The 24816-nt window shown below is 41.8% G+C and overlaps 2 protein-coding genes and 1 long non-coding RNA gene across 3 annotated transcripts in view; 1 reads left to right on the forward strand and 2 right to left on the reverse strand.

The window, feature by feature from the left end:
• The window catches only part of LOC109043570 (uncharacterized), a 151086-nt gene that overhangs the window by 77667 nt on the left and 48603 nt on the right, over nucleotides 1-24816 (reverse strand). The gene's annotated exons all lie outside the window — the stretch shown is intronic.
• LOC109043569 (uncharacterized) overlaps nucleotides 1-24816 on the forward strand; it is a 49078-nt gene that overhangs the window by 16923 nt on the left and 7339 nt on the right. The window contains exons 3-6 of the mRNA XM_019060808.2: nucleotides 4151-4294; nucleotides 7109-7218; nucleotides 8337-8427; nucleotides 11816-11872. Coding sequence (XP_018916353.2) covers nucleotides 4151-4294; nucleotides 7109-7218; nucleotides 8337-8427; nucleotides 11816-11872 — 402 coding nt within the window. The remainder of the gene's footprint in view (nucleotides 1-4150; nucleotides 4295-7108; nucleotides 7219-8336; nucleotides 8428-11815; nucleotides 11873-24816) is intronic.
• On the reverse strand, nucleotides 15-2001 carry LOC140223944 (uncharacterized). The gene is made up of 3 exons (XM_072296469.1): nucleotides 1762-2001; nucleotides 1611-1692; nucleotides 15-1459 (listed from the first exon to the last, which is right to left on the reverse strand). The coding sequence occupies exon 3, from the start codon at nucleotides 985-987 to the stop codon at nucleotides 589-591; it is 399 nt and encodes a 132-aa protein (XP_072152570.1). The 5' UTR covers nucleotides 988-1459; nucleotides 1611-1692; nucleotides 1762-2001; the 3' UTR covers nucleotides 15-588.

A 24816-nucleotide genomic window follows, 5' to 3' on the forward strand; every position in this document is an offset into this window, starting at 1 on the left:
AATGGATCGAGCCACTCACGGATATGGGTTGTCCGCGAGAGGAAAGAAAATAGAGAGTGATCCCAAAATGGATCGAGCCACTCACGGATATGGGTTGTCCGCGAGAGGAAAGAAAATAGAGAGTGATCCCAAAATGGATCGAGCCACTCACGGATATGGGTTGTCCGCGAGAGGAAAGAAAATAGAGAGTGATCCCAAAATGGATCGAGCCACTCACGGATATGGGTTGTCCGCGAGAGGAAAGAAAATAGAGAGTGATCCCAAAATGGATCGAGCCACTCACGGATATGGGTTGTCCGCGAGAGGAAAGAAAATAGAGAGTGATCCCAAAATGGATCGAGCCACTCACGGATATGGGTTGTCCGCGAGAGGAAAGAAAATAGAGAGTGATCCCAAAATGGATCGAGCCACTCACGGATATGGGTTGTCCGCGAGAGGAAAGAAAATAGAGAGTGATCCCAAAATGGATCGAGCCACTCACGGATATGGGTTGTCCGCGAGAGGAAAGAAAATAGAGAGTGATCCCAAAATGGATCGAGCCACTCACGGATATGGGTTGTCCGCGAGAGGAAATCTTTAGTGAGCCACTCACGGATATGGGTTGTCATTGGGTCCGCTGTTAGCCTTTTCTCGGGTAGACAGATATAAAACCTGTGCTGCATGTACAATTGCTTCGAAAGCATTTTCCGTCTTTTCAATGGCTACTCGGTATTTTTCGGGGACCCTAGGATTCAACTGAATGATTTCTCTGTGTAAGCTGTCCATATTGTCCTGTAGCTTGACAATTCTGTCCATATCATCTTGAAAATGGCCCACGTTGTTGGGCTTCAATTCCTCAGTCAATCGGTCGTAGATTTTTTGTGTGCCGGCAAAAATCTGCTGACGCTCTTGTGCGAGGGTCTGTAGCCTTTCAAAGGCCCTTTTTACATCAACGTCCGATGTGCTTTTACCACCGGTCTCTCCTTCCGGAGGCACGTCACCGGCCATGTTTTGTTCCTTGGGAATTGCGTTCCAAAGAAAATCCTGGCAAGTTCTGTATTTCCTAGCGTTGAATTCACGTTATCAATTTTGCCTTTGTGGGAATTGATAGATAGCTCCGGCTCGAAGGACCATGAATGATACGGCAAGGTGCCGTTGAGAGACAATGTGATTGCCGGACTATCTTCCCGGAAATGGGGAGGAGAGGTTCTCTCAGAGATTCGAAGTTGGCGCACGGCCTCGCGAAATTGTCATCATTGAGAACCTCCGAAAATGAATGATACGAGAAAACAAAATAATATGTACTTTCAACTGAAATATTCCTTAATTTAACAGAACCTAATCTTGTTTAAATTATTGCGGCAGTTGCCCCGTGCAGAAATGAGGAAGGGTATGAATAACTTTGTGCTACCTTAAACAGGCGAGCCAGTCAAAGGAAGGTAACCTTAAACAGGCGTACCCGGGAATGACTTCGTGCTACCTTAAACAGGCGAGCCAGTCAAAGGAAGGTAACCTTAAACAGGCGTACCCGGGAATGACTTCGTGCTACCTTAAACAGGCGAGCCAGTCAAAGGAAGGTAACCTTAAACAGGCGTACCCGGGATAGTATGAGAGGAATGACTTCGTGCTACCTTAAACAGGCGAGCCAGTCAAAGGAAGGTAACCTTAAACAGGCGTACCCGGGATAGTATGAGAGGAATGACTTCGTGCTACCTTAAACAGGCGAGCCAGTCAAAGGAAGGTAACCTTAAACAGGCGTACCCGGGAATGACTTCGTGCTACCTTAAACAGGCGAGCCAGTCAAAGGAAGGTAACCTTAAACAGGCGTACCCAGGAGGTGAGTGGTGCAGAGCGCATACTGAACTAACAGCCGTTCCGCGGCTGTATTTATATGGGAGCCCAGGAACTGGTTTGTTATACAACAAACCAGTCGCTTATGTAACTGAGCTGGTGTGCAAACTGGTTCGTTATGTAACAAGCGACTCCGAAGGTAAACGCTGTTGCCAGACTACCTGTGTCCTGGACAGTTGATTCGCGATCAAAGGAAGTCATGTGTTAAGCAATTTTCGTTGTCGAAAGTTTAGAGGCTTTATTGCATTGCGATGATGCCCCCTTGATCGAAAACTTTACCCCGAAGACATCATTAATCGTTCAGAAATGTTTTACCGTGGGTCCTGGGAACATTCTTCTCTCCTATTCTTGAGGGAAAATTTCAAACCGAAGACCCCATCGCGTAAACGCGTTCACAACACCACTGTTGCAATTTTTCAAAGTTTACACGTTTACTTTATGTTTCAAGAGAAAACAAACCAGCTTTACTACCTACCTAATATTATTACTGACTATTTTCTGTAAGATTCGGTTATTTCAGACAAAATTTCACTCCAAAAAGGGAGAGCAAAAAGATAGTGATAATTTAAAGAAGAATGCGGGGAAATGATGTTCATAAGTTATCTCAAATAATTAATCAGCAGAACCCTTGCCACCCCCACCCCCAAAAAATAATTTCAAAAAAACTGGTTCCTTTCTATTCTACTCGATCCAGTTTATGTTCCAGAATAAATGCTAAATCCCGACAGTTTAAGCAAACGACCTTCTGACAGTTTAAGCAAACGACCTTTAAAAAATCGATTGTGATCCCTGCAAACAATTCAAAATGAATTCTGTTTCACCCACAAAAGCACCAATCTGCATAAGAAAAGTATAGGGACACGTGTTGTATCTGAAATTAGCCAGAACTGGTAATTTCTTATTGCAAATTAAGTCCAAATAACCCTCCAACAACAGCCGAACACTAGCTATCAGTTAGGTATGCTAAGGGCTATCGAGATGCAATGGCCGCTATTAGGGCGCTAATCAAGCGTAACCGCGTAACTGCAATTCTCGATGAGAACTATTGCTCGTGCGAGTCTTTGCTGTTTGGGACTCAGCGGAAATGAATATGCGCCCTAATATCACAGGAGCGAAAATTTATGCAACAGGCGCTCGAATGAGAGGAGTTCCGTTCATTATTCATGGTGAACAAATCCCTCTTCCGCTGAGTACGAAATAATAGGAGACACTAGTTGTTGGAGCCGGGGTTGAATGTAGAAAAATTGAATTGCACTCAGCGCGGAAATGTACAAGCCTGCACCTAATGGCATTGCGCATTTTTGCACGAACAGATTTAATGCGAATGAATTTCATTGTTTCCCCTCTTCAAATGTACCGAGCACTCTTGGCGCTGCGTCGCAATGCAATGATTATCCCTCAAAACCATGCCTCCTACAATAACTATTTTCGTCCTCCGAGAGTCGCTTGTTGCTCCCTCTTCAGATTTGACTCTATATTATTTTTGACCTGGTTCTTTACTCTTCATTAAACATTCACGATTCAACTATCCTAGGACAAGTATTCAGTAGTTTCCTGATCACAATTGAAGCGCTAGGTGCAGAAAGGGCATTTCTTGGTTGCAAGGGTGTCTACCAGTTATTAAAAAACAAAATTGGGAACTTTGGGGGACTTTCAGGGGTGTTTTATCATGAAAATCGGGGACTTTTTCCCCCGAAATAGTAAGAGAAAGGATCTAGTTAGAGTGTTAAAGGGCTTATTTTATACGACTAATTTAACAAGTCATGTTGAATCGATGAAAAAATATGAAAAACGAATCAACACTTCAGTTTTTTTATTCCTGGTCATACCGCGCCGCCGCGGCTGGCGGGAAAATTTGAAAGTGCCAATGTTTAGGACGATTTTAGTCATTATTCGGGAACCTGAACAAGGACATTACGGACTTTCGGGGATATCGGGGACACCCTTCCAAAATCGGAGAAAATCGGAAATAATCGGGGACATTGGGGACTTTCAGGGACTGGTAGACACCCTGCCTGGTTGCGGTGCCTCAGAACTTTCGGTAACGTTTCATCCAATGTACATAAGCAAATTGTATTTAAGTTAAAAATTTTACTAAATATTCTGTATTATTATATATACAGTGCTGAATGTGTAAAATTTTAGAAAATTGACCCAATGATATCCTCTCTAAAGAAAGCATTAGTACTGGAGATTCTAAAACACCGCAACCAAGAAATGCTTTATTGGCATCCAACGCCTTGATTTATGGAATTATTTCATATGAAATATCATGAAAATTTGTCATCCTGTACAAATAAGTCGTGCGTTTTTGTTTCAGAGTTCCGGGAAGCGTTCCGCTTGTTCGACAAAGATGGAGATGGGAGCATCACGAAGGAGGAGTTGGGGCGGGTCATGCGGAGTCTGGGTCAGTTCGCCCGCGAGGAGGAGCTCCAAGAAATGCTCGAGGAAGTCGACATCGATGGTGAGTCCCAGGACCTAGAGTCTCTTTACACTGAGAGTCAAGACAACACCCCTAATGAAGTCACAAACGGGAGTAAAGCTTATAGAAATTGAACGTTTTTGGTAATCTTTGATCGGCCCATTCTCAAATTCCTTTCTCCGTTCCTTCTCCCATTCCGTTTGTTCCTTGCCGAACCCGTAATTCCCTGGTCCATTCCAGAATATTATTTTTGCAGTCGGTGAAAATGTAATCTTTATTCCCGTTTGTGACACTGTGAAGGCCTAAAATACGGGAACCAATCAGAAATGGATTCACATTGTCCTCACTCTCAGTATAAAGGGACTCTACCAGGACCCAACTTACAATTGAACACGTCAAAATCAGAAGAACACGTCCACTCTAACAATATGAGCCCTGAGATCCATAGGAGTGCATGACTGGGCTAATGTCAAAATGGATTTAGTTCCTGCTGGTTTAAGTACGTCTAATTGAGGGGCTTGGAGGAAATGGATTTGAAAAATTGGAGAATTTAAAGGTGTCCAAAATTTTGTAAATTTTTTGTGTGAAATGAAACTACTAAGAAAACTGAACACGAGGATATCCTTGCTTTCTACATTGAAAAATTATTGGCGGGAATATGACAAAATAACCTGATCTGCTAAAATACATGCATTTAAATGGGAAATGCCGCCAGATGACGTCACAAGGCGGCAATTTTTCTCACTTTAAAAACTATTTTTCTCCTATTTCCCGTTGCGGAAGATAATTATAAAAAATACTACAAAATCAGCTCCTCAACTTGTCTCAGAAGATGCAGTAAAATTTTTAGGTGCAAATTCTCCATTGCGATTTTAATGATTTCGAATAAATCTAGTCTCAATGAATACTCGGTGAAAAATTCGCTCTCAAATTCCGTTTTTAAGCATCAACAAGTAAGTTTGAACTTTCTTTCTGCCATGAAGATTGAAGATCCATATAATTTCGAAACTTCAGATACGTATTTCTCGAAACAGCAAAAACTGCACTTATGCGCCTTGTCCTCCAAGCCCCTCAATTGTGCTTTCCGAGATTTTGAGAAAACAGACAAATTGTTTAATACATCTGATACGAGAGGTACCAGGTTCTCATCTGAGATGACAGATATTGTCCATTTGAATAAACTCCCACGCTCAGAAAAACGCTATTATGGGCGAGACCTTTAATACAAAGATTCAACAAAGTCCTCTCCAAAAGCGGGATTATCGGTAGAATCATCTATTGGTTAAATTTTGCGAAAAATACGATGATGGTATATTCAATTTGTAGCAAATGAACTCCAAAACTCATGAAGTTGAGTCTCTGATAAGACAGATAACCATGTTCTATAAAAAACCTACCTCTAATAAATTAAACTCTCCAGGCTCTAGGCATAGATAGAGCTGAATAGAAAATAAGAAGTGCCTCTCGGAATGACGACTTCCAAGTTTCAAGATGGTAACGGTTTCTGATTTCACCATAGATATATACATACATTTCCACCGGCACCTGGATCCTTGAAGGATCGTCGAATGACCTTGATCGGGGCATCCTTTTTTTAGCGGTGCTATCGATCGATCAAGATCATTTGATGTTCAGCATCAAGTTTAGCGATCAACACGCTGGTGAGCATAATCGATAAGGACCACACAGTCTAATGATCAAGATCCCTTGACAATATTTGATAGAATCAGGGTGACTACAAAAAAATGTCTACAAGGTGATCGAATGCTACACCGCCGACTGCGAGGGCGCGTTCTATGGGTCAAAATGGTACTTTTTTCCTCAGTAAATTTGTTTTTAAAAAGTGATTTTGGAGACAATTTCATACAGTGAATTGATGTCTCATTTTGACCCATAGAACACGCGCCCTGCAGTATGGCAGTTTAACCTAGGATCACTCTGTATACAAACCGTGAGATCATGTCAGTTGATAAGAAAAGCGAACTACAAGCAAAAAATAAAATAAAATTAATATTTCAAACTACATGTAGATGAGAAATAATTTAAAACTTACAAGAAACAAAACAAACGTTTACATTGTTCTCATCTACATGTAGTTTGAAATATTACTTGTTTATTTTATTTTTGGCTTGTATCTCGAGTTTTTGATCAATTACCATGTTCTGTACAGCTGAGCCAGCCAACTTTGGCAATAAAAATCCATGAGATCATGTGGTACCTCGTAGAAAGTGAGAGGAAACCTCAAGTATTTCTGCAATAAACGCTATGCTAATCCTTATCGCCTCTTGTTTTTCAACAGCTTATTGACAGAAATGAGGCCTCTCGAAATCATCAATCGAGCTCGTATCTTGACACGGCGGCTCTAGTCAAATGGCAGTTTTTTCTAGATACTTTCGATGTAGACTGAAAGACGCAAGCAGAGTGCAGTATAAAGAGCCGCCCCAGTTTTCCAGTGTTTCAGTTTCGGGTACCGAATTAAACAGTTAAAACCTTTCAACACTCTTTTATTTTCAAAACTTGCGTTACTTAGATGCATCCATTCTCAATACCGGAATCTACGAGATTCAGAATCCACGAGACCTCGCGAGAGTTCGACTTGAAATCACGATCTGGCTCAGTTTTTTGGAAATCCAACGTCCTTTCGTGACGATTGCGAGCTACATTCAAAATTCGATCTCTATTTACACAAGATCTGAACGTCTGATACTCATTTTAGTCTCTCTGTTAGAATTTGACAGTTGTGTGAACCGAAAGCGATAAGTTCATATTTCCTGGAAAGGCTCCGAAAGCTGGGAGAATAAGTTTGAAGCCCATTTTTCGGATCGAAATCTCACGTCCCTGCTGTTTGGATTATAGGTGACGGTTACTTCACTTTCGAGGAGTTTGTAGAGATTGTGTCGAATATGGGTGGAGCAGCGGACAAAACTGGCGACCAAGAGGAGCGGGAATTGAAAGACGCATTCCGAGTAAGTTTTTTTTAAATAATCACATTTCACGAATTCAAGTGGAGCCTTCAGCGAATACACATTTCATATGAATAATGTAAATTGATCCTTCAGAGAATACAAATTTCATGTATTCAAATAACTGGAGCCTTCAGAGAATGAAAGAGATTGGTGATTTTTTTCATAATTTCGTTCGAGTAAGTTTTTATTTGATAATCACATTTCATATATTCAAGTAACTGAAGCCTTCAGAGAATACACATTTCATGTCTTCAAGTAACTGGAACCTTCAGCGAATAAATGGATTGGTAATTTTTTCATAATTTCGTTCAAAATGTGTCGAAAATTACGAAGCTCGATAAGTCTCATGGTTCTTGAATAGTTAAAATTGGCGGTGCAGAGTCGAACATTAAGTTTTTAAAATCGATTTTTTACTCTCATTTGAAGACGAGCTTTTTTAAAAAAAAATACTAACATCTCGATTCCTTATATACTGTTACTAACCTCTCTTATTTACCGGAGGTTTTGAGCTCAATGGCACAATTAATCGTTGAAAGTAAGAAGTAGGAGTTGATCTTTTAAGAAGTAAAGCTAAAAAGTAGACAAAATTACTAGTATTAATACCGTAATGAACATTAAGAGAACCGGAACTACAATTGGACGTAATACTACCAAACGGAACTATGTGCATTAAGACTTGAGTCCTGAGACCCATAAGAATATATGCACGACAGGGCTCACGTCATAATGCGCATAGTTCCGTTTGGCAGAATTACGTTAAATTCAAGAAGAAAATTGGGTGTTCTTGTATCCGTATCGTTCGTAGAAATTTTCATTGGTTCCAATGAAAAAATTGACCCATCACAAGCTAACGTAAGATCTTATTTTTACTACAAAATTTAATTTTTTTGGCTTGATACTGATTACATTTTATACTATTTAAATGCCAATGTTGCCAAAGTGTGTATGAGTGCTATCATTATTTTAACTGTTAGCGAACAAAGGTATCTCACTGCCACAGTCCATACCGTACTTATACAAATCATTAAGTATGTGTGTGTAACTGTGTGAAAAACTATACCCTATCAAAAATCACTTTGATCGGTCTCCAATGAACTGTGGATGGTTTTTACTTCTAGGTTTTTGACAAACACAACCGGGGTTACATATGTGCATCAGATCTGAGAGCTGTCCTCCAGTGTCTGGGAGAAGATTTATCAGAAGAAGAAAGTAAGTTCTCAGTAGATACTTTCCGTAAATGGACCATATTTTTCGATGAACTATAATTTTTGGCTCATTTTGAGAGGAACGGAAATCAAGGGGACTTATTTCTGCTTAACGGAACTATATACAAGCGGGAAAGATGAACGAGCACACCCCTTGTGTTTCACCTGTCGCTGGTTCCGTTCGGCAGAAATGCGTCCTTTGAAGCGAAGAGGAGAGGTTTGAAGCTTTGACCCTTCCAGGGTGTCTATCAAAACAGACTGACCCAAGAATCAGTACTTTTTCAGTACATTCCCAAGAAATTCAGTACCTCCACAACAGAAGAATTCAGTACGTTTTCAGTACCTACAGTTGAAGAAATGCGAAAAAAGTTAAAAATTTGAATTTCTCGCTCAAATTGTGACAAGTATGTCAAAAAAATGACAAAAATTCCGGACCTCCTTCACTGGAAAAAAACACATTGGATCTGGAGTCCAGACTCTTGAAAACATTGACAAGAAAAAATATTCTTGATTCAATCGGATTTTTGCTTGATTCAAAACGAAATCCGCTTAAATTAAGAGGCCTGGTTCTTGATTTAAGCTAGATTCTGATTGAATCAAGAGTACTTTTTCTTGTCGATGTTTTTAAGAGTCTGGACTCTAGATCAAATGTGTTTTTTTTTCCAGTGTTGGGGAATTTCCGCGCTTTTTCAGTACTTCCGAGCCGGCCTTAAAAGATACGTACTATTCCCGGAATTCCGGACTTGTAGACACCCTGACCCTCCGTAAGACTCGATGTTAAGGACCAAGTTCTACGACTGTTCTCCCATTCAAAATATTTTTATCGACTTCAAATTTCTGACCAAAGAAAGACGGCTAGTTCAATTCAAAACTTTTCCTTTTTCGAAACGCGACACGGTGCGCTTGCGTCAACCTCGGTCCATTTAACGTAGCCCAAATTGGTTTGCGCGTCCGGGGACAGGGCGGCAGGGAAACGAGGAGGACCCCAAGCTCCGACTGCAACTTGGCCGAGAAAGAGAGGTTGCGGGAATTTAATTAAAGAAGTGAATGGATCCAATTTCCGGGGAGCGAGCTGGCGCAGATTTCCGCGCGTCCCCTGATCCCCGGCGATCCCTCATTATTTAAACAGCGCCGAGGAGCAAGGAATCAAAAGCTCCGTCTCAACCGTGGCAAGTTTTAACGGTCCTCCTCCTCCTCCTTGCCTTGGAACATTTCCACGCTCTTTCGTCCAGACCTGATCGGAATATTGCCGTCCCGTGGAAAAACACTGTTTGAAAGCTCAGCCGTTGCCGTATTTCCTCTAAAAACACGAATTTTTGGAAAACCCCCCGGGCTGATTGTTGAAATTGATACACTGAAAAAAAATTCTCGGCGTTTTTACCAAGGTCCGTTGGTACCTTTACCATCTCACTTTTTTTTTTACCAATTATTGGTAATTTTACCAAGACAGTCTGGTAAGCTTACCTAAAAACCGGTATTTTTACTGTTTTTTCCAGGTAAGAATACCACTTTTATTGGTAATCAATTCCCGGTAACTTTGCCATTTTATCTCGGTAATTCTACCACAGTCGATAAAAAATATTGGCGTTTTTACCAAGGTCCAGTAAAAATACCAAGAAAGTTCAATAATTTTACCGAGATTCTCGGTAAAATTATCGATTCCATAAATGGTAATTTTACCAAGAAAAAACTGGAATCAAATAGAACCCTGAATTCTTGGTAATTTTACCCTTTTCTTAGTAAATACACCGAGATTTTTTTCTTCAGTGTAGACAAAGAAGACATAGGGGGTACGGAGCGAACCTAAAAAATGTGTGATTCCTATAGACTGAGAGAGAAAATGATTGACTACCATCCTTTGTCTATTGCAACGACCCGCTTCCACCTATGGGCTCTCTCTGTGGCATTTTGTCTTCTTCGTCTATAGTTTTGTCTATCAATTTCAAAAATCGGTTTTAAAAAGAGACGTTGCCGCATTTCTTCAAATACCACTCGAATTTTTGGAAAAACCCGGGCTGCTGATCGACTTTTTAAATTGATGGAGAAAACTTTAGACATAGAAGAAGAAAGGCATATGGAGGGATCCTATTGATGGAAACCGGTGGATAAAATAGAAAAAGGAGGTGTGTTATAGACTAACCAACACTGGAAAAAAAAGTCGCTTGGATCTTGAGTCCAGACTCTTAATAAATAACATTGACAAGAAAACATACTTTTGATTCAATGCGATTTTTCCTTCAATCGAAGAGCCGAGCCTCTTGATTTAGGCAGATTTCCTTTTCATTCAAGCAACAAGTCCGATTGAATCAAGAGTATTTCTTCTTATGTCAATGTTTTTATAAGAGTCTGGACTAGATCCAAGCGGCTTATTTTCCGGTGAAACCGCAACCCATCGCAGAGACCCTATCGATAGTCAATCTTTTTTTACCTCAGTCCATAGGAATCACTTACTTCAACCGATAGAATTGCTTTATATCCCCTATTTCTTCTTTGTCTATAGCTTTGTCTATTAATTTCAATAATCAGCCCGCTGAAAATTTTTCTCTGAACTCTCTCGAGGGCGTCATTTTTCCCTGTTTCAGCTCATTTTTAAACGAATTTTATCAGAATATTTAAGTTTTTACGAGAACGACGGTGTACCTTACTTTGAAAATTACGGGGAATTTCCTCTGTGGTATACAGAGAATTACCTGAAATTTTAAAAAAAATCTGCACAGCCGTTTCCTTGCAGAAAAAAAATTTTCAGATAAAGTTTGGCAATGACTAATGTGACATGGTTCCTTTCTGCTTCACGCGATCCAATATCCCAATCTTATTTTTCTCACTAATCGATTTATGCCCCAGATCAGCTTTTTTCGCTGAGCAAAACGAGTATTCGAGTTTGCACTTCAAGATGCATTTCGCCTGACTCCATCATACGTATATTCTCGCGGGTATATTTAACAACATTTTTATTTTATGGAGATAACATGTGTTCAACATGTGTACGTTCAGACGGCATACACCTCCGTATCCCAGCACAGCATAAGCTACAGCTGGCGACCGCTGAAATGACGACTTGGGTGCTGGAAGAGGGTAAAGCAGGTCTTTGGAATGGTCGTATAGCATTTCAAGTGTATGTGCATAGGGATATGTAACGGAACGTTAAGTTGTGATTTGAAATAATTTTCCCCTAATTTGCATAGTGCTTTTCGTTCGGTGTATCCAGATATTTTAGATGAATGCTAAGAAAAGATATATGCACGGCAAACAGCACGATAATGACTACAGAGGGCACCTAAAGAATGCGAACATATGTTCGCAGGATCGTATTATTCGAATGCAAAAATTATTTGAATAGGTTCAATTTTTTCCGTAAGTGAAATTAAAAAAGTATTTTTATTTTCTTGCAGTTGAAGAAATGATCAGAGAGGTGGACGTCGATGGTGATGGACGGATCGACTTTTACGGTGAGTTCGACCTGTGGATTTTTTCTTGCAGAAAAAAGTATTACATTGAAAATGTTTAAATGTTTAATTTTTTTTTTTTTTGGGGGGGGGGGGGGGGTTGTATTCAAATAACGTAAAAAAATTCTTGCGGAAACATGACTTGATAAGCTATTCCTAAAACGTCTGAGGAACGTCAAAATGATGCACCGAATGACACAATCTGAGCAACATCGCGATTGTGTAGACTTCGTTTCTATGAAGAATGGTTCGACAACAGAAACGATCTCCAATTTCTTGTTCCACCACCATCATACTTCAAGAAAAGGGCGTCATCATAGATCTCAAGAACAACGTTTTTAGAGATTCCTTTCCTGCTTCATGAAAGAAATGCAGCGATTCTACACTTAAAGGCAAAATTTTCCGGCATAACGGGATTTCTTTGTTTTTTGTTATTTTTTTTTTACCTTTGTGAAAAAGGAACAATGATGATGGTGCTCAATGAACAATGATTTGCTCTGAATCATTATGACTGGAAAAGTACAAGACGTACTAAGGAGCCGTAACTTCTCTGAATAACATCCCATGCAGTCGAGCTATAAAATTGCCGTCGAAGAAGTGCTTTCCCGCGCTTGTTCTTTCGCGCAATTGTCCCCTTGTGTCCATTAAAACAATTACAAGGTGATATACGAGGTGACAAGTAAAATTGCTGCTCATGAAATAGGATGGGAGTGTCGCTAAAAAAGAGCACTCATGTTCACAAAACAAGAACATATTTACCTCTAACAATGTATCGTTGTATTTATCCATGCGGCATTTTTTTAAAAGACAAAAACACTGGAACCCTATGAAAACACAACATTTTATCCAAATTCTCCCACTGCCGCTCAATTTACACGTGGGTCGTAAAAACTTGCCTGCTTTGAGATGTGATGTAATCCTAGTTAAATTTTTTCAGGAAAAAATACTTGAGTGCTTGTACTTTAACATTTTAATCACTTGATTTCCTTCATCACATTCTGGGTCATGATAGTCTCTCAACAAAAAAGAAAAAACAAGAGGAAGAAAAAAAAATTAGGTACTATAAAACTTAGCTAACTGCTGAATGCTGCGCTGGACACCTACGTATTAGAGCGTTCCCCTTTATTTCCCAAGTTAATCATTTCAACTATTCAAAGATGGATTGAAATTCTTTGAGGGATAGTCGTAAATAATAATAGAATATTGTACAAATGTATTTTTAAATTATTTACATTGAAATTTACTAGTTTTGGAGCGATAAAATTCGGAGAAACAAAATATCTTACTTCATTATTAACCTTATTACTTCGGAAAATTGTCAACTCTGCAAAAGCCGTTTTCACTAACTACCCCCCGTGCGACACTAGGAGAGGTAGCTTGGGAGAGGTGAGAGGGGGGGAGAAAATTGGGGGAAAATCGGAGGCAATAATGCGAAATCACGCGACGAAGCTTAAGCTGTGCGATTACGCGATAAGTCGAATTTCGATTGTTTGCGAACTCTTGAGAGCATGCGGTTTTGCGTTGAAGCGGACATTTCGAGACAAGGCGCACAGATTAATGCGGAAATGCGGGGCGCACACTGTAGTGCCCCTGCGAGGGTAAGTGTGAAGTAGTGGAGTTTATCTAGTTACCGCAAGTGGCTTTGTTCGAGTTTCGGAGCCAAGATCATTGATTCGCTGATCCCGGGACGCGACGCGCAATTGCCATGGTTACTGGCATGACAACCTCCGAAATCCGGAGGTATACAGAGTGTCCTGAGTTGAATGTGGAAAAATTGCGTGAGCACGCTTTTTCAGCAAAACGCAAGCGAGCAGCTCTATGCCGCAGATATTGGAAAAGCGTGCAGCGATCAGTGGGGTATTAAAATGAAAAAAAAAAATGCATAATAGTGCGATTGTGCAAATAGTGCGATAGTGCAAATAGTGCGATAGTGCAAATAGTGCAACTAGTGCTGCACCAAACAGCATATCTTTTTTAGGGAAAATCTGCTCATATGAGCTTTTAGGGAAAATGTGCTCATATGAGCTTTTTCCTTCTGTATTGAGATTCTCAGCTTTATTCTGATTTTTAACGCACGTTGGCTAAAAACTTCCAACTCACTGTCTATCAGGGTGTCTACTAAAACAAGCTGGCCAAAAATAAGTACTTTTATAGTACTTTTTCAGTGCATTCCCAGGAAATTCAGTACCTCCTCAACAAAAAAGTTCAGTACTTTTTCAGTACCTCCAGTTGAAGCAATGCGAAAAAAGTTAAAAATTTGAATTTCTCGCTCAAATTGTGACAAAATGACGAAAAATTCCGGACCGCCTTTAAAAATCATGACTTTTTCCGGTTATCGACAGCCTGGTCTATAAAACTCGTGCCTATACTGCAATCAGTTTGTAATATTGTAGAACTTCATAGATAATTTCTATTCCTATAATTTTAGTTGCATATCCTACATATTTGTGCATATATGAGCTATAACGCACATCCCTCCGTGTGTATCACCCAACCCGTTCTCCAAGCCTCATAAAGTTCCAGACCCGATGATGAACAAGCCTCACCGTTGCCGGATCGTGCCGAATAAGTCATGTTTTTCCTCTCGACTCCAACGGGTGGTCGGCGCGTTGCGTCTCACCATCCGTCGTCTCTGACGTCACCGCGACGGCGGAACGTGACGGCTGACAGTGAGCCCACGGAGGCTGCGGAAAGACGGCACGATGCTTCGGGGAGGGGGCGGGGGGAGGGAAGAGGGGGAGGGGGCATTAACGTCGGAACGAAGACGGAGTGCCGCGTCTTGTTTCAACGTCGCCGAGTTAATATCGGGGCAGAACAAAAGGCGCGGCAAAAGCGCAAAGACCGGAAACAACCCCTGACGGCGCTCGCGCTTGTGCTCGTGGGGATGAGGGATGAAACTTGTGGAGCGGGGCCGCGGGGACGCGATCAAGGTGGATTAGCGCCGCACGGTGGAACGAGCCAATACAAGAGGTTGAACGTGACATTTTTGGCCAAAATTTCAAATTTTGATGTTTATTTCGTCACGAATCAATTTCAAGGGGTGTTTCTGAGGGGAAATTTCACGAAAAAATCAATAGAACCACTCTTAAAGCGAATTTTATTTCGAGGTTCGGTACTACTTTTGTGCCCGAACTTCCGAGCCGCCACTATATTTGAGTTCGGAACTTCCGATTCGGTGATTAACGAATTGCAACGTTGGTGCGTACTTTTGGTACCACCTCGCGAGGTGGTTCTAAAAAAGGTTCGACCTATCGAAAACCAACGGATCTGATTGGTCGAATCTGGTAAAATTGGTGTCCACCGGTGTTGGTGATTGATGAGAGAAACCGGGACAGGACTTCCCAAAGAGGTTTGGGACTTTAAATAAAATTCGCTTTTAAACTTTTTCGCCTCATATTTTCGGAAATTTAAGCTTTCAGAGTTTCCAGATTTTGTCCGAATCTTCACACGGATTCGGTTCAGTGTGCGCCGCTGCTGCCCGATTTCGAAGCACCCCCTCCTCCCCCCACCCGGGGAATCTCGGCAAAATCTCGCGGAAGTTAATGAAGCTTTCGCGGGCGACTCGGATTCGCTACTCCAATGACGCGAGGGTGATATTAAACGGCTTCAAATGGCTTTTCAATTTGCCCTCACCGTAGACCTTGCGTGAAAGGGTGATAGGTGAATTTTCGCCATCTGATATGAAATGAGTTGCTCGGAGGAGGATAAGGCGCATAACTGCAGTTTTTTGAAAATATTGAGATATTAATGATTTCCATTCCCTTCCCAACAATCCACTGCACGGAGAAAAAAACTTCGTGCGAGGGACCTGAAGTTGAGATAATATGGATCTCTGAAGTTTTCGGATGCGCGATCCGAAAACTTAAGGTCCAGCTGCCGAAGTTTGGGTCAGACATCTGAAGTACTTAGGTGTATAACGAAGGGTTCTGGTCAGACATCTGAAGTACTCCAGTACATACCGAGTACTTCAGATGTCTGACCCGAACTTCGGCAGCTGGACCTCAAGTTTTCGGATCACGCATCCGAAAACTTCAGAGATCCATATAACCTTAATAACTTCGGACGATGTTTTTTTCTCCGTGTGCCATTCACCGAACTATCCCGAAACGAAAATAGAATTTTTAGCATCTCGGGGAAAAAGTCTCCTTACAATACTTCCAAATGACGTCCTTAGATAGAGAATATAGGCACGGTTATTTTTCCTCGGAAAAAGACGTCGTCAAAATGACGCGGAGACTTTCTGAACAAACCTATATCGACACCGAAAAAACCGAAAGCCACCAAACTGTCTCCAAAGCTGCCGTGCTGAGGAAGAATGCCGTATGAGTTTTCAGACGTTGCCAAGATTCCTCCGATTAAAACCGAATTTGCTAGGAAAATTTTAAACATTATTTTCCATTTTCAGACAATTTTGTAGGCAATTTATTCTAAAATATCTGAGAGACGTCCTTTAATAGAGAATAGGCACGGTTGCTTTTCCTCGGAAAAAGACGTCGTCAAATGAAGCGGAAACTTTCCGTACAAACCTATATTGACACCGAAAAAACCGAAGGTCGCATGAGTCCGTCTCCAAAACTGCCGTGCTTAGGAAGAGCGCCGTGTGAGCTTTTAAACGTTGCCAAAATTCCTCCGATTAAAACCGAATTTAGAAAATTGTGAATATTGTTTTCCAAAATTTTCAGACCATTTTGTGGGAAATTTAATCTAAAATATCTGAAATGCGAGGAAAAATATGCATGAATGTAGTCAATAATACATTTCTTATCAATGGACACTTGTCAACTCTCGAATGTTCATACAGCGTTTTTCCTTAGCAGGCGCGGCAGAAAACGCGGAGAGACTGATTTGATTCCTTTCAAAAAAGTGACGTCAATCCCCTCATCACGGAAACAAATCCGCTTGAATGACCACCCACCCGTCCGTTCGTCCCTCAGCAGTCAGCAGCCGCACCCGGGGGAGTTAATCCTTGGTAGCCATGACGACCTCTCGCCACTATCTACGGGGTGTTCCGAGTTTTTCTTGAAAAACCTCAGCGCCCGAGCATTTCTCAAGGAAAGATGATAACTTTTATGGCGGAGAATGCAAGCTACTTGCATTCTCATGCATGTAACGCACGCAGGATGAGGGATCATGATTTTGCATTATACCAGGTAGCCGGGGGGTTAAGTGCAACGTCATTTAACTACAGGGTGTTTCAGACCACCCGTACCAGGCCTTTTTCTCGGTTGGTATAGGTCGCACGAAGTCGGAGATCGCGGGGTTGAATAGGGAATTGACCCCAAGGAATCCGAATTTCGTGGTCCCGAAACCCTCCCATCCCCCCTTGGGAGGTAAAGGGGGGGTCACGATGCTAAAAGTCACGGTTCCCGACCAAATTGCGGATAGATCGCATCAGAATTGAGAAGCACGGAAAATTTCACGTGGAATTGACCCCTAAAAATCCAAAATCGGACCATCCAAGGCCCAAAAATGACCCTTTAAAGAGGGGGACAGTACCCCCCTCCATACTTTCTCTTTGGTCTCAAAATTGACGTAAATTCTCCAGAAAAAGACAGTTTCCGAGGTAATCGACCTTGAGAAATCCAAATTTCATGGTCCCGAAGCTCCTCCAGCTCCCCTTGGGAGGTAAACGGGGGGGGGCCCAATTTTAAAAATCGGGACTCCTTTCCGAATCGCAAATTGATTGCATCCAAATTGAGGAGCAGAACACATTTACATCTTAAGTGACTCCTAAGAGTTCTAATTGACCCCCCTGAACGGCAGAAAGTAACCCCCTGAGGAGGGGGGCCTCGCCCCCGCCAAAAATTTCTCAGGATTCCTCTTTGGTCGCAAAATTGACGTCGATTCTCCAGAAAAAGATGGTTTCTCATGTAATCGACCCCGAGGACTCTAAATTTCATGTTCCCTGAGCTCCTCGGGGTCGATTACATGGGAGACCGTCTTTTTCTGCAGAATCGACGTCAATTTTGCGACCACAGAGGAGTCTTGTGAAATTTTTGGCGGGTGCGAAGCCCCCCTCCTCAGGCAGTTACTTTCTGCCATACAGGGGGTCTATTAGAACTCTTAGGAGTCACTTAAGATGTAAATGTGTTCTGCTCCTCAATTTGGATGCAATCAATTTGCGATTCGGAAAGGAGCCCCGATTTTCAAAATTGGGCCCCCTGTTTACTCCCCAAGGGGGGCTAAAGGAGCTTCGGGACCATGAAATTTGGATTTCTCAAGGTCGATTACCTCGGAAACTGTCTTTTTCTGGAGAATTTATGTCAATTTTGAGACCAAAGAGAAAGTATGGAGGAGGGTACTGTCCCCCTCTTTAAAGGATCATTTTTGGGCCTTGGATGGTCCGATTTTGGATTTTTAGGGGTCAATTCCACGTGAAATTTTCCGTGCTTCTCAATTCTGATGCGATCTATCCGCAATTTGGTCGGGAACCGTGCCTTTTAGCATCGTGACCCCCCCTTTACCCCCCAAGGGGGGGTGGGAGGGTTTCGGGACCACGAAATTCGGATTCCTTGGGGTCAATTCCCTATTCAACCCCGCGGTCTCCGACTTCGTGCGGCCTAAACCAACCGAGAAAAAGGCCTGGTACGGGTGGTCTGAAACACCCTGTATAAATTTGCAGTTTTAGTTAAAAATTTCATGTCCGACCTCTCTAATTAACTCTATCCACCGTGCGCCAGCCGTGTTTTCCTAACAGCAATTTGCTCGTTGGTATTGAACGTAGAAACTTCGTGGTTGGGCAGATCTTATTTATTTACGTTAATCTACTGTCTTAAACCATCGATACACGACTAGCGCAACTAACCCATTCAATGTGGGGGAGTCTGAGACTGCGCTAAGCCGCAATAACGGAGGCCGAGGGGGCAAATAAGCGGGGAAAATGCTTTAAGTGATATAAGTATGCTCTCTTTCTTTCGGAGAGTGGACTCTCGCGTCCAGAAATGCACGTAACTAATTGGCGAATTGCTCACAAGGACTAATTTAGCGTCACAGAAGGATGAACCAGCTTTTACGCGAGGGAGCATGTGGTACGTGAGAACGAGAGAGCAAGGGTTCGGGTACCTTCTTCGCGTTAAGTTGCAACTGTTTCGGACATCTCGTCAACCCCCCCCCCCCCCCCCCCCCGCCCGTCTCCCCCTCCACCTTGCAGCCGCACCAAGAGAGGCTATGCAGCAGGCTCAGGCAATTTTCCAAGACCAACGGTTGCCGTTCGCTGCGGAAAAGTATTCAGCCACACTTACTGGGTTGTCGGAAAAATCGCCTCGTCGTGTTTTTCACGAAATTCTTTCGTCAAGCCAAGATTGACGCAGGACATTTTGGTAAAATTCCCTGACACTTACGGACATGCCAGATGATTTAAAAGACGTGATTTGAAGTAGTTAAAAGACGTAATTTGAAATAGTTTCCACGTAAAATCTGTCGCCCGAATGGTCAAACCCATTCTGGAAAGCAAATAAGGGCGACTCAACAATTTTTCCCTGACACTTTCGTCATTTTCCCTGATATTTCCAAGTTCTCCCCGACTTTTTAAAATTCCCTGGAATTTCCCGGTTTACCCGGGATTCCCTGACCGTGGCACCCCTGTTAAGGCCAATATTTTTAGTGACCCCCCCCCCCCCCCCCCCCCCCCCCCGATAGTTACTTTAAGAGAATACAGATTCATATCCGGAGATTGATTGGATTCTAGGATTGGATTTAAAGGATAACTCTGCCCTGAAGAGTTTTCCTGATGGTTTCATGCATTTCGACGGCCAAAATGCAAAACCGCGTACCCCTGTTCGCGACGTTACAGACTTCCCATCATACTTTACTTATTTATTTTTTGAAAATTTACTTGACTAAATTTCTTGGAAACTTCCTTGATTTTTCCTACCTACGAGCAGAATATTCCGTAGAAATTTGAAGTTTTAAGTTTGACTTGTCTCTCTTCGAAAAAATGAAATAGGGGCAGAGATTTTAAATCACCACAATGGAGGTACGCGATTTCGTACTTCTGCAATTGATATAGATGTATGTCGCGGAACTTTTGGACATATTTAACCAGAATCAGCCCGATTACATTTCACCGTGCCTAATTTTCCCTCGTGTTTTATTTGTTCACAAGAACTAAGCAACACGATAATTTGAAACTCTCTGCGAATGTCCCCCATTATAAAGAATATACCTACTCTGATTTAAGGAAAGAATTTTTGCACAGTTTCAAGTGGGAAAATATCGATGATCGATCATTCACGCCTCGCCACTGAATGACGTCACAGATGAGAGGAAAAGAAACTTACCCCGGAAATACCAATGAGTTGTAAATGAAAATTCTTAGATCTAGAACTAAGGGTTCAACTCACCTGAAACACAAAAAGAAACAACAAAATTAAAAATCTTATAAGGAAGAAAAACACAAATTTCAACTCCGCCCATGGTAAAATGAATCTTCTTAAATAGCCCTAACTCCTCTGAGCCATTATACAATTTTAAGAAGCCTTTCGAAAAGGGTTTCATTTATAGTTTAAAAGAAGTACACGAGAGCAAACACCTTGCGAAAAAAAACGCCCTCACAAGTTTTGGAATTAATACACCGTAAACAAAAATCAGACATCAAACTGAAACAAATAAAAAACCGAGTGTCAACACAGCCGGAGATAAAAAAGACGTATTCGAGCCGCGTTTTTTAAATTTTCCTCTCGAATCTGAGTGACACCTCATTGGCAGCATGATGCGAAGCACTGCGAGTTCGCCCCATCGCGCCTTCCATTTTGCAGATGCAACATGGACATACATCGAGCACGAATAGTTGTACCTCAGCGCCTTCAATTTTGCAAATTCAACATTGACGTCTATCAAGCACGAATAGTTGTATCTCAGCGCTGTCATCAACGCGCGTCTGAGGTCTTTATTATTTCCAAAATTTAAGTAAAAAATGAAAAGAAAGGGGGGGGGGATGAATAAATGAGTATGAAATGAATATAATAAATGAATGGTAAGTCAAAATATGATAAGATGTGTCCTAATCAATGATCATTTTGAAGAAAAAAAAGTAAGAGAGAAAAATGTAGATGAATGTTTAGAGATCTCTCGGGAGCCCTGAAGGGCGCATGTCTAAAATTTGTTATTATGGCGAGAGTTGTGCTGCGTTCGGGATTTATTTATTTATTTTAATTTTTTTCATTTTTTATTTTTTTTTACGACTACCCCTAGAGATCCCAACGTCGCGTCGTAGTCCAGTACCACATGTACAAATAAGAGGTCCCGTGTGCAGCTTCGTGGGTAAAATTGTTGTGATATGTCATTCTCTTCTTTAGGATGTCTAGAATCAGAATTTCGATGGTGTCAAGTTCAAAAATTGAACCGACGCCCAGAATTCAAGATGGCGTCCAAGATGGCCGCCGCCATGGTGAAAGTTTTAAATTTTGCGGATAGCGTCGAGTCAGATGTCGATTCCTATGTAAAATGACACGAGGAATCCGAATATCACATTTAAAAACACCCCCGACCCAAAGGAGGGCTCCAAATCCAAGATGGCGGCCAAAAATACCACTCAGGGGTACTAGTTTGCCTATACGGGTCCAAGTGCGTAGTGAGGTATCAATTATTAGGTTTTCGGGGTCGTAGAGTCCGAAAATGAGGTCCATTTTTCGCTGCGGCCCTCCAGAGACCCTAAAATCAAATATGGCGCCCAAAATGGCCACCGGTTTTACGGCTGAAACACCAATTTAGCGCAGCTATGATAAGCAATACGTTCAAAATTTAGTTTTGTGAGGCAAAGAGTTCGAATAGGAGATCAAATGTTTATTCCTACAAAAAATTAAGCCTCCGAATCGAAAATGGCTACCGACATGGTTGCCAGTTAGAGGCGCAGGCCGGTAAATGACTATTGATATTAAGGGGATTTGCCAAAGGAGCTAGGGGTTTCGATAAGGGCCGTTTTTCGGCCCATACCCTGAAATTCTTCAATTTTACGATTTTTTTGCTTCTTGGGAGTCTAAATTTTACGGAATGTGTCATGCTTTTGTCATTTTCGGCCTATTTAGGGGTCTAATGCTGGCCTAAACATGAGTCTGAAGGCTAATTTTTGCGGAAAATTCGGGTTCCTTGGCATTCGACGCGCTGCGCCCGCTGTTTCATAACGATCAAATATCATCGGAGGAGCAAATTTTCCTTCAAGTATGTTCATTGAGGGTGTAAGATATAGTCACTCTGGCCAACTTTCGTCGATGGCAACCCTTGCGCTCAGTGTTCAAACGAACTTTTTAGAATTTTCATGTTTTTCATCATTATTATTAAAATGGCATAAAAAAGGGCTACTCATCTTAAACCACTACCAGAAATAGATTCCTTGGCGGAAATTGTACGTAGCCCTCCAAAAAACTTTATAGAATTAAAAGCCCCCCCCCCCCTCCTCCAAAGAAAAAGCCGGTGTTGCCATATTTTGTTGCCTAAAATCACAGAAAACTATTTGTGATTATTTCAGTATTTGGAGGCTGTTCTTCGTCGAGCTCATTCAGCAAAGTTCAAAACCCTTGATTTTTCATACGTAACGATCACATGACTAGTGAATATGCACATGCATTTATCTATTATTATTTTGTTCATTACATGTATTTATCTAAAGAGACTCCCATCGCGGCGCGGCATTGCCACATATCATCGGTAAAAATCGAGAAAATTATTCCGAGTTGGCCCAAGATTTGAGCCATTATTTCGCATTATGCGCATTAAATAAATACGTAGGACTCAAATTACTGTATTCAGGGATGCAAATAGATCATATTTTTTGCAGGTAAAGTTTTTTTTATGATCTTGGGCTTGCAGGCGACCCATTATCTTACGAATTTTTGACGTGATATTTACGCACGAAGATGCAACTTTGAAACATTGACCGTGATCTGGGATCCGAATAAAAAGTAAGCCATGTGTCAGAATCACGAGTTCTCAATGCTGATTTTTTACCCACCCTGACATGCCCTGCCCTCCGTCACTTTTATTGCCTGCGATCGATCAGAATTCTACTTCCCAAAAATAATTGGAAACTCTGGTTTTCCCGGTTCACTCCTGCCTAGCCTCCTTACCGCTTCCTCATCTGTTGCCTCCTCATCAGGTTCCTCCCATCAGACAACTCATTTAGAGCTACCATTGTAGAATTTTGGAGAAATGACGCGTATTCATCTAGCAAACGCTTAGTTTTACTAGTTCAGCCTCATATCTGTAATGAGCGAGGTACTAGATGACAGATGCAATATGCGCTGGGCAGTCCACGACTCTACCGTCCACCTGCCGTTGGTAATACCACCCGGACGCATATTCCCAAACCCCGCGTGGATTTTGAAATCCAGTTTAGACCCCAACCGAAGCCCCTTGTGCGGGTCCGAGACTCTCCAACCTTCATGCCCTTCCTCTGATTTCTTCTCTGCAGTTTTGGCCACGAATTAATCGATGTAATATTTATTTATTCAGTTGAATCTTTTGAAACAGCAGAATTTGAGGACTTTTTCGGTAAAAGGGCGAATGGAGCTTGCCATGCTGTTGCGATTGCGCAGTTTTCTTACCGTTCGCGGCAAATGAAATTCATTCACAGTCGATTTATGTCATTTAAATCGCCAGGAAAAACTCTGAGCAGATTCAACGAAAAATAAACAGCAAAACAGTCGGATAGAGAACTACGTTGCACAATCTTAGCAGAAATGGACGTCTCATACGCTCTTTCACCGAAAAATGCCTAAATTACGTGCAGTGGAAATATTTTTTAATGCCGAAAATTTCGCAATGCAGAGTCATGACGTCACCTTCGTTGATCGCATGATCAATAAACTTGTCTATTGGCTATGCCTACCGTTTTGTTCTTTGTAAAAAACATTTTTGATGGAAAACTCTCGGAACATTTTTAGAGCAGCGCAATGCATATGCATCTCACAAGCCTCTTTGATTAGTGGAATTTGCGGAGCTTTTGTACTGGAAAAAAATGATTACGTAAGAATTAATATTCTTGAATTTGCCGCTAGGAGGAGATTTCTCTTGGCTTAAGCTGCAAAATGGGTACCTACTTTGAGAAAAAAGCCGCTGCCGCTCATATCAAGCAGGATTCGGCCTTATTCCAGTGACCTTATTCTTGATACAAGAGCAGTATTCTTGACGAAAAATTCAAGTAATTTTTTTTTTCTTTTTTCAATTATTTCCTTCCTTTTACTTATATAGTTCTGCGCAGAACCTATCACCTTGCTTGAAAGGATAAACAGTAAACCTGGTGGTGAAGAAAAGTTATAAAAAAAAGTCTCTGCATTTGCGAGGATGAATATGCACTTGGTGTCTCACCCGAATCAATAGGAGAGCTATTAAAACCCCAAGACACAACTTTCGACAATTTCAAAATGGCTTCCCCCGAAAACTTCCGCGAGCACCTCGTGAAGCGAATTTTCCCCGTTTCCGTTGTCCATATCGGTTGGACAAATATCCCGAGTAACAACACGTGCTGTTCGGCACGAACATCCCTGGGACACTGAAAAATTAGGAGGCAACATGCCGCCTGCATCAATATCATCGATGTTTGGTATTTGAAATCCATCTCGGAAGAGACAGGGTATGACTTGACTCTGACCTGAAAAAATCGTCCCAAGTGGATCGAATAATCACGGTTTTTCATGAACAAGTCAATGGTGCATTTCAAAATGCACTCAACATGTGACAACTCTGCGAAGGGCTTGTTTTGAGGAGGAAGAAGATATTTTCCGGAAAACAAAAAGAGTGGACCGCGAGGTCACCCCCATTCATTCCGAAGGGTTGAAGAGACAATCAGACGGCGCGGCGAGACGCGAGACGGGAGAAAGGAGAAAGGAGAGAGGATGGCCGCAGTGCCCAAGGCCACTTGCTGAAGAGGCCCATGCCGACCGCGGCAGGGCTCAGAAGGCAGCGGCTAACGATTTTGAGGACAGGCTAGATTTTTCAAAATCCACGCGGGG

Source organism: Bemisia tabaci, chromosome 2, assembly GCF_918797505.1.
Source record: "Bemisia tabaci chromosome 2, PGI_BMITA_v3".
Taxonomy (NCBI): domain Eukaryota; kingdom Metazoa; phylum Arthropoda; class Insecta; order Hemiptera; family Aleyrodidae; genus Bemisia; species Bemisia tabaci.